At 48.7% G+C, this 10,414-nt stretch overlaps 1 protein-coding gene across 1 annotated transcript; it reads right to left on the bottom strand.

Annotated features, from left to right (window-relative positions):
* Window positions 1-372: 372 nt before the first annotated feature.
* LOC311619274 (keratin, type II cytoskeletal 72) lies at window positions 373-10,091 on the bottom strand (the record flags this gene model as incomplete). The annotated part of the gene is made up of 10 exons (XM_084877471.1): window positions 10,036-10,091; window positions 9,329-9,859; window positions 8,433-8,647; window positions 5,945-6,005; window positions 5,526-5,621; window positions 4,757-4,921; window positions 3,805-3,930; window positions 1,937-2,157; window positions 1,275-1,309; window positions 373-563 (listed from the first exon to the last, which is right to left on the bottom strand). Exons 2-10 carry the CDS (start codon window positions 9,785-9,787, stop codon window positions 373-375), a joined length of 1,569 nt encoding a protein of 522 aa, XP_084733597.1. The 5' UTR covers window positions 9,788-9,859; window positions 10,036-10,091.
* Between the last annotated feature and the right edge of the window lie 323 nt (window positions 10,092-10,414).

Genomic DNA, 10,414 nt, shown 5'->3' with positions numbered 1-10,414 from the left:
CCAGATGGCATTGAGCGTTTATTGCAGGGGAGGCAGAGAACTGGACACGACCCCAACCAGAGGGCAAAGGGGCCCTGGGCAATGAAGGCTCAAGGAAAGCCCATGGGGACAGAGGAGCTGGCACCTGGCCGCAAGGAAGCGTGCTGAGTCTGCGTCTTGTCTCTGCATTTGCGGCAGTGACCCAGTGAGAGGTGGTCCAGGAGGAGGTAGCCGAGAGCACCTATGACTGGACTTCCTGCATAGGCATGTCACCCAGCCCAGGACCACAGAGAGAGGGGAGGGGACTGGGGTTGTGGTTACAGGGGCATCACTTCAGGGCTTGGGAATGGGCGGAGGGAGAAGAGATGGGTGGGCTCTGCAGCTTTCTGCCCTTCATCTGGAGGCCTTTTTTTTGGTTGCACAGCTGCTGCCGGAGGCTTTGGTGAGGGGATCCTTGAACTCACTGCCACAGCTGCCTTTGGTTTTGAGTTCAGCCCCGGGTTTATAGCTGTAACTGCTGGAGGCGCCGAAGCCCATGCTGAAGCCAGCCCCTCCAGCGCCGGCTCCCGTGTTGCTGATGACAGCTGCAGTGGGCGAGAGGAGACCCCAGCCCCGTCATCCTCATCCGGGGCCCTCCCTTAGTTCTCTCACATTGAGACAGATTCTCTCTGTTGTACATTTTTAGTGAACTTGGCGATTTTCACCAGCACTGTCCTTTTAGATGCATTTGGCCTTTTCCTGTTAGGCTGTGTCACTCAGTCACTATCCAACTTTAAGCTTCTGCAGGTCCTACCAGTGAATTTGCTCACAGGAAGGGCCATAGGAAGAAAGGCCTTCATGGAGGCCTGGGGCTGCCAGAGTTCCTGCCTGTCATAAGACAGCACCTCCCCTCACTTTCTCTAGTTTTTAAATCTGGAGGAGATTTTAGCTTTCTTTTTCATCATTTCCCTTTCAGGTTTCCCTCAATAATCTCTTGCTGTCATTCAGGGCTTTTATTTGGGTCTGGCCTCAGTAGAAATATAATGTAGCCACTAAGCATTATTCTTACAATAGATCTTGGATTATACACTGTTGAGTATTATTTGATTTTCTAAGGTTACACTTGTATTTCATGATATTATTCTATTTCTCCATCCATTGCTTCTCCTTGGTGACTAAAGCCAGCTCCCTTTTTGTGCCCCTAAGTCAGTCCTGCACCCCCTCCGGTATTCTGACCTCTCTTGGTGTCATGGAATTAAAGGAACTTAGACTTGTGGTAGGTGACCAAGGGCAGGACTGGGCTTGTAGGTACTCACAGATGCTCACAGAATTTGGATATTCCCCAGACATCCTGAAGAGGAAGAAGAAAAACAGATAAACCCTCAGAAAACCATCACCCCAAGGTTCCAGGGAGTCTCCTGTGAATGAGCCGCTCCTCTCCTACCTTTCACCCCATCCCAGACTCTTTTCTTCCCACACATCCCAGTGGGGCTTCTTCAGAAATGGAGAACCAAGATGAAAAATCTGCCACAAGGAGTCAGCACTCCATCAAAGTGGCTTTGAGATTACCTGATGTGTGAGATAATTGTGCCTCCACTGCCTTCTAGTTATGCCCTTGGTCTTAGACAAGTAAGAGGAATGAGCGCACATCCTCAATGGGCCCCAACTTTGCTGGAGTGACCTTGAAAGTGAATGACTCTTGGAGGTCATCCTGCACCACGAAGGCCAAGTGATGTTCTGTTTCTCAAACGTTGCTCAATCAGTACTTCCTCTGCTACCTTCTTTGTTGTTTGTTTGTTTTTTATAACTTAGCTCTTCTTGCTGTCTAACTTTGGTCTTTCCTACTGCGCCACGTGAAAGCTCATTTTCTATAAGGTTTTACCTCAGTAGGACCTGAACAAAAGCAAACTGTTTGCTTTCAGTCTTCCTACTAATGCAAAGTGATAACTGGTCAAGACAAAAGATATCTGGCCCTCACCGGCACTCCTCGCCCTCCAGCAGCTTGCGGTAGGTGGCGATCTCCACATCCAGGGCCAACTTTGTGCTCATCAGCTCCTGGTACTCGCGCAGCATTCGGCCCAGCTCCTCCTTGGCCTGGTTCAGGGCAGCTTCCAGCTCATCCAGCTTGGCCCGGGCGTCCTTTAGGGCACAGTCACCTCGCTGCTCGGCATCAGCAATGGCCGTCTCCAGGTTGGAGCACTGAGGGGCAGATGAATTCATCTGAGATCCTGCTCAGATGACCTCCCCTCACTGGGTCCTGACTGACAGTAAATGCTTTGAGATTGTCCTGGTTCCTCCACCTTTGGCTATCTCTAGAGGAGAATCTGTCCTTCCCCGACTTCAGGCATGGTGCACCCTAACTCATGCCGTGGCATGTGAAAGTGGAGCATCTCTACTGCAGGATGGAGGAGGGAAAGGGCACTGAGAAGGTGGGCATATGGCACATGGCCCCTGCCCTCTCCCTCCTGGTCTGTAACATGGGCTATATGATTCTGATGCCAACTCGGAATAGTCTCTGGGTAGCTGACCTCAATATTGCCTCACTGTACAGGTTGTCTTGGGAGATTCTCTAAGTCATGAAAAAAATTGAGGACTAATAGAGGTCCTATTAATAAAATGTCTGTTCAACAAATTCTGAGAGTCTGGCCTCCAAAATTTTGCAGACAATCATGCTACACAGCAACGCCTTAAACCAGTGGTCGGCAAACTCATTAGTCAACAGAGCCAAATATCAACAGTACAACGATTGAAATTTCTTTTGAGAGCCAAAAACTGACTTCTGCGCATGGGCCACGAAGTTTCAATCGCACTGTATGTGCACGCCCGCATGTGGTGTTTTGTGGAAGAGCCACATTCAAGGGGCCAAAGAGCCACATGTGACTCACGAGCTGCAGTTTGCCGACCACTACCTTAAACGCTAACTGGCAGGTTTTATAATACAAGCTGACAGACACCTGAGGTTGGGTGGAAATGTAACTTGCAGGAGAAAACTACAGGTGGGGCTCAATGGCTTCCTTGTGAAAGCTGGGGAGGTGGGGGTGGCATAGGATGGGGAGCTTCTGGAGCCTTTAGTCTTGAGTGTGTGCTCTGGTCACTTGGCTAAGGTTTTAGTGGGATCTAAGTGTCTGGCCTCTCTTCCTGGTGTGTCCCTTTCTCTGGAGTCACATCTGTTTCACCCCAAGGACAGCAGCTGATCCTAAGGCCATGTGGAATTCTGGACTGTTGTCCATCTGGTGTCATTCTCCTCTGTCAGGTAGCCCCCAGCCAGGCAAACACCCATTGCTTTTTGGGTGAGTGGCTAACAGCCTCAGCGGAGATACCAAGGACCCAGCTGCCTGACCAGAAAAAAAAAATGTCCCATCTCAGAAGTGGAGCAGGCAAACACAGAGCTTGGGCCTGGCATCCTTCAGAGCAGAGGCCTAAGTCAAGGTGAGGGTGGGAGGCTTTTAATCCCTACTCTTTTCTATCATCCACTGCCCGATTCTCCTCCCTCCAGCAGATTTGTCACAAGAAACCTCCCAATGCCTTCCTTCTACCTGCTGCACTAGGTCTAAGCCCCACTGCTTGGCTTTGAAGGCACCTCTTCCCCTCTCCTTTCTGCCTCCCATCCCAGTGTAATCCCCCACTCCTGCAGGCAGCTCCAGCCCCTCCGGACTCCTACAGGATTAGTGGGTGTGCAACACACTGGGTGGATGCTTTCTCCCTCCATATTGGCTCAGACTGTTCTCTCCTGATGAATTACAAATGCCTGAAGAAAGAACCCTTTCCCTATTTGGTCTTATACAGATATTGATGTTAACACAGATATCAGTTAACCCTGTAGCTGACTCATTGTATAGAACCCACCTGCTTCTTCACACTCCCTATCTCTGAGCGAATCCTCTGGATCAGGCGGTTGAGCTCTGAAATCTCAGCCTTGGTGAGGTTGAGGTCATCTCCATGCTGACCTGCTGTGACCTGCAGCTCCTGGATCTGAGGTTGGGGGCAAGAGAAGAAGAGCACAGAACAGTTGAGCATCCACCTCTCAAGGGTGTTCAGCATGGAGAGGGAGGGCCACATGCCATTCTCATTATCCAAGCATCATAGACACAATTGAATCGAAAGAGTTAGGAGGGGAGAGAGATGGCAGAAGGGAAGGAGAGGAGGGGAAGAAAGACAGCTCTTTCCTTCTGGATAGAAAGGTCCTGCCCCAGTTCAGCAGAATCCTTGGGCTCACAAATGTGAGAGCCTTGGTGGAGTTCAAATTTCCTGTCCTTATTTTTACAAAGTTAGTGACAGAAAGAAAAGCCAAGGCATCTGGATTATCCACAGAAATGGTGTCAGAGTCATGTCAGAGCTATGGCTGGTATGGCCTCTGCTGCCAGCAAGGGTCATGGCAAGGGAAGGGCTAAGCTCCATATATGTCCCCAACTCATGCCAAGGCTGCAGTTGGGCTCTAGCTGGCTTGGCTCAGTGGATAGAGCATCTGCCTGCAGACTGGAGGATTCTGGGTTTGATTCTGGTCAAGGGTACATGCCCAGGTTGCAGGCCCATTCCCTAGTTCGGGGCATGCAGGAGACAGCCAATCAATGATTCTTTCTCATCATTGATGTTTCTCTCTCTCCCTCTCCCTTCCTCTCTGAAATAAATATATTTTTTTAACTGCAGTTGGCCTCCCTGATCCACAGGGAGGCTTTTCCACAGTCCCAACTGCACGACGGAGAAGATCTCCACCCAGCCTAAATACACATGCATGCACGCACATACATGCACACGTAATGAGGGGGTGGCACCTGTGGTCACGGGGCACACAGCTCACCTTGGTCTGGTACAGGGCCTCGGCCTCTGCCTTGCTCTTCAGGGCAATCTCCTCATACTGGACACGGACCTCATCAATGATGCTGTCCAGATTCAGGTCCCGGTTGTTGTCCATGGACAGGATGACAGATGTGTCACTGATGTGCGACTGGATCTGAGCGATCTCCTGGGAAAAATTTGGGGAGTGGAGCCAGTTAAAGGCTCCCCATGAGGGGAGCATGCCTCCTGATCCTCCTTGGTAAAAACATCACTGTCCCTTTCTGCCCTTCCTTAGCAGAGCCCAGGAGAGCCAGTGTCTGCTGGGTGTGAGATGCACACATTGGGCTTTCAGCCCATGTGGGACCATCCTTTCCACCATGCACTCAGGACTGCTCCCACCCCTTTTTCACACTCTGCAGCAACATCTACCCTCCACCCATGCAATCAAGTCTAAACTCAGAGTGCTCTAGGGAGCTACCTTCCCTTCTCTAGGCCCCTCATGCTTTAGCACAGCTCAGATCTCTGAGACCGTGAATTCCTGGAAGACAAGAATCCTTTTTTTTTCTCCATCATGGTTTCCTCAAAACCCATCTCATGGCTCAGCACATAGTAGGGCCTCAGCTGCACTGAGCTGATCCTCCCTGGTAAAAACGTCGCTGTCCCTTTCTGCCCTTCCTTAGCAGAGCCCAGGAGAGGTTTCTCCACCAGCCTTTGGTCCACACAACAATCTGGGCCAAGGGCCAGAAGCCACTTGGAAGAGGAGCAGATGTGAAGGTCAGTGAGGTCCTTACCCCTTCATAGAGGCACTTGAAGAATTTTATCTCATCTGTCAAGGAGTCCACCTTGGCCTGGAGGTCAACCTTGTTCATGTAGGCAGCATCCACATCCTGGAGAACACAGAAAGCAGCCAGCTGCCTCACTTCCCTCTTGGCTTCCCTCCCTTTCTTCCTCTCTTCCTGACATAAGAGGCCTCAGGTTCCCTACTCTCTCCACTGCCCTATCCCATGCTTCTCAGGGAGGCCCCATCCCTGAGAGCAAGCCAACCAATATCCAATGCAGTGGTGAACCAGAAGTGTGATAAATGCTGGGGTTTCAAACTGAATATAAGAGACTTAGTGAAAAGAGCAGGAAAATTAGAATCCCAGTCATCCCTGCCCAATGGACAAAGAGAGCCCTCTAGGCTTCCTCCATCCCTTCCTGCTCCCCTTACCTTCTTGAGCATCACAAACTCATTCTCAGCAGCTGTGCGTCTGTTAATCTCCATCTCGTACCTGCGTGGAGCAAGAGAAAGGAGAGAGCACAGCCATTGGACAATTCAGTTCTGCAAATGCTCACTAAGCTGTTAGTGATCATCTCTGTGCTGAGAGCTGCAGGGCAGTGGTCTTCAAACTGAGGTCATGTATCCCTTGGGCATGCGTAGCCTTCCTCATGGGAATGTGACAAGGACAGGCTAAAGGGATCATTTTCCAGCTCATATGCAGTCTGCCCTAAGATAGTTCTTCCTGGGAGATCTATGAGGGAGATGTCATGCAGGCCCCACAGTCCCACTTCCCTTTCACGCTACCTCTCCCTGAGACAGCAGAAAGACTGACCCTCTTCCATTTGGCACCTTTCTACTGTGCACTAGCCGAGCGTGCAAAACCTCACAGACACCAAACAAAACCTTACCCCACCTGTTTCTTATACATATCCTGTTCCAGGTGCAGCAAGGTCCTGGAAACAGGTGTTTGTATGGAGTGAGAAGTTCTGAATACAGATATATTGTGGATTGGGGAGGTAAGAGTATTGATCATTCCACTTAAAGTTCTCACTATCTCATCTCTTACTATTGCCAAACACTGTATGATAGGACAGTTGTGAGAGCAAACAACATAGAACATTGGAAAGAAAAAATGAATACTAGAATAGGGCTTTTTTTCATACACTTTAACATGAGCACATCTTTTCAGCTTTTATTACTTGCTAAGGCAAATCACTGACTGCCAAGAAGAAAAGTCTTGTTGGACAACTGAACTAGTACATGTTAGTGAATGGGAATGTAATATTTTCTAAAACTGCCAGATTTTTTTAATTATAGTGGATAAAGCACAGAAAACAAATTATATGATCTATCTCAGATTTTATGTGTGTTATTCAAAAGATAATTGAAAACTTTTTTTAACAACTTGTGTTATGAAACAGTTGTATCTACTACAATCAATCTTTATCCCATATTATCTTAGAAAATATTCAGTTTTATATTCCTCCTACTAACAGAAATAAAAGTATATGCTAGTTGCAGGCCAGTTAGTTTGTAGCAGTTTACATCCTCGTATTTCATAAAATACAAGGAAAAAGTTGGATAATCGTGACTATCAAAATTAAATATCCCTGTCTTCTTGAAACAGCCAGAGAGAAACAATAATAAGTAAGTAAATTACACATTATGTATAATCAGAAAACGATAAGTGCTATGAGAGAAAAAAGGCAGAAAAACTGGAAAGGCATATACTGCTCTTGCAAAACTCCTTCCATTGCAATCTATTTGAATGAACATAGTCACTTAGATAAGAATAAAAAAAATAGGACTAGAATGTGTCTACTTCTAAAGAAATCTTTCCCATTTAACTCATTAAGAAATTATTTCCAAAATTATTTTTTACATTTTTATATTTAATGTTTATTTAACAAAATTTGTAGTATTTATTGTTTTTGTATAACTCAACCCATAACAAATATTTAGACATTAAAAAACACATATGATCACAAGAAAATTGCCAAAATTTCAAGTAACAGATTTTGTGGCAGTAAGGGTGATTAACAAAAGACTTAAAGGCATAAGGCACATTACATTGGAACAGTCATATAGGGAAAGTGGCATGAGAATTAGAGTTCAAATGAAAGGACCAAGGTAAAATTTATGATTTTTAAAGCAGAGCTTATTGACATTATTTTTTTTGTATGTTATCTCCTCCCTCAGGACCTCCAGGCAGGGCTTAGGCCAGAGTTCTGCCTTGGGGAGACTTTAGGGTAGGGATGAACAGGCAGATCAAACATGGAATAAGAGAAATTACTCAGTTCGGACCATCTCCACCCTTTGAATTGTGGCTGAGTCATCTATCCCAGAAATCCTGGCACCTAGAAGCAAACTGCCCAAATATCAGATCACACTGAGCCCAGATGTGTCACTGTCAATGGCTCAACTTGGGTCTGGGGGAGCAATCTTGGTTCCAAGTACATACCCAACTCTTCTCTGTAATGGTGGCATTGTACAGCACAGATATGCTTCATCGTGAAAAAAGCTTTAAAAACTCATTTTTGCTTAGTTTTAAGATTTGTTTCAAGATCAGTGGGAACTCTCTCATTTTCTGGGAACTCCCGTGGAAACCTCACTCAGGAGGAGCTATGAAGCCATTTGGTTTGTCCATCTGGTTTTGAGATAATTCTCCATTTCCAGTGGGAAATATTGACATGCCATTTCCTAGGCAATTTGGAGCAACCTTTTGGGTATTTCTTTTCTCTTCCTAAGCCTTATCCTATCTGAATCTCTCTCCCTACCCTACAGGAAAGAAAATTGCAATAGGATCAGCATAAGATCTAAGAAGGCAAATATGCTGGCTCCAAATCAAAACCTCATCTGTAATCAAGACCCTCCAGGAGCCTAACCTCTGCCTTTCCACTCACCTCTGAACCAGACACCAGACAGCCCTGTCACTCACCTGTTCTTGTAGTCCTCCACCAAATCCTGCATGTTCCTCAGCTCTGAGTCCAGCCTCACCCTGTCCCCTGACAGCGTCTCCAGCTGCTTCCGCAGGCTGCTGATGTAGCCCTCGTACACGGGCTCCAGGTTCTTCCTGCAGCTGGTCACATCCAGCTGCTGTAGCAGGCTCCACTTGGTCTCCAACACCTGGTTCTGCTGCTCCAGGAACCGCACCTGGAACCCAAAGATGGTCATGACCCAGAATTCCTATTATATGTTGTTAACTCTCAAAAGTGGGGACAGCACTCCAGAAATCAGATGCAGTCATCCTGGGATGGTGGGGGGAGGGGGGGAAGGAAAGAGCAAATCTCATTAGAGAGTAGATTCAGCCCCAGGGCGGGGGCGAGAATCATGCCTATCTGGGTCTCTAGGACAAGAAATAAGATCCAATCTAAGAGAAATCAGTGGTCTTAAGCAATGCTATAACTGCCACCATGGTTATCATGTGATTGAGGGAGCGTCTTTTGCTATAAATGCTGGTATTTTCAGAGCTCCTGTCCTGGATGTGTGTCCCAACCCTCTTGTCTGACATTGAGAGCCCTCAGAGGGCCATTCCACACACCTCCTGCCCTAGACACCAACCCCTTTCCCAGGGTCTTCTACTGCAAAGAACGAATGAAGCTTTGGTTTATGGGGAGTGAATGCCTACCACTGTTCGAAGCACCTTATGCACAACCAATCATTCCCCTACTGGGTAAGAGCCACTCCTGTGCCTACTTCACAGATAAGGAAAGGGAGGCTCAGAGGACTAGCTAACTCGCCCAAGATCCCACGCAGTTGTCAGTAGCAGAGCCAGCGTCCCTGTGTACAACCGTTACCAACGTTACCAATGCAAGGACATGTCCCAGGACCCACCTTGTCGATGAAGGAGGCGAACTTGTTGTTCAGCGCCTTGATCTGTTCCCGCTCCTGGACACGCACTTTCTGAATCTTGGGGTCCAGCTCCACGTTGAGGGGGGCCAGAAGGCTCTTGTTGACGGTGACCTGAGGGATGCCACCTGGCGGGCACACGGAGGGACACGCAGGGCCCAGCCCAGCGCTGCCAAAGACGGTGCCCACAAAGCCCCCCAGGCGGCCACCAGTGCCAGCACAGTGGCCCAGCGCGAAGGCGCCACTCCGTCCCGCCGAGGCACTCAGAGCCAGGCGCCTGCCGCCCCCCATGCTGAAGAGGCTCCTGCTGCCGAAGGCCGTGGTGCCCTTGACGCCAGCCCTGAATGAGGCAGAGCTGCTGCTCACCCTGCCCGAGATGACTGCTGAGCAGCCGCTGAAGCCCAGGCGCTCGCTGCCAGGGAAAGAGTGCAGCTGCCGGCTCATGGTGGCTGGAAGCGCTGTGGGGCGCTGGACCTTCTTTCTGTCCTGGCTCACCCCTTAAATAGTGCGGGCCTGCTGGATGGAGTCAGCCTAATTTGTAGGTTTGAAACATCATTTAGGCCACTGGGAGCCTCTTGGGTTCTTCATTTAGGAAATTACCATCCCCTATCTGAGATTTTTGTCTCTTCCTCCCTGAACCCCCCATAAACCCCCTATAAAATGTCCCAGAACCCTGCATTTGCATTGCTCACCTCCTGCATTATAATAATTTGGCTGCCTTATCTCCACTTGCTGCCGTGAAATTACTGGGGTTATCACTGCCAACATCTCCCGTGGAAGCTTCCAGTGGGTCTGGCGGTCTGGGTGTGTGGGGGGAAGAGAGAGGATCAGGGAAGCAGACGTCTAGGCCGGTTCTGCTTTAGAACATGACCTGGGTCAAGAATACTCCAGAGAATCATCCTTATCCTGTCCCCTGCTGCTTCCTTCCGGAGGGGGCGGGGGGGGGGAGCGGTTCTGGAGGAGGATGGCTCCGAGTATGAGAAGGAAGCCATGAGACTTCTGGCCCATCTGCAAGGAACTCTCAGTCTGCTGGAGGAGGCCGGACACAGTGAGAGACTTAGGTCACTGACA

This window comes from Pipistrellus hanaki (assembly GCF_964339955.1).
Source record: "Pipistrellus hanaki genome assembly, chromosome: 3".
Lineage (NCBI taxonomy): Eukaryota > Metazoa > Chordata > Mammalia > Chiroptera > Vespertilionidae > Pipistrellus > Pipistrellus hanaki.
Note: the sequence above shows the minus strand (reverse complement) of the source record. Positions and strands in the feature narration are given on the sequence as shown.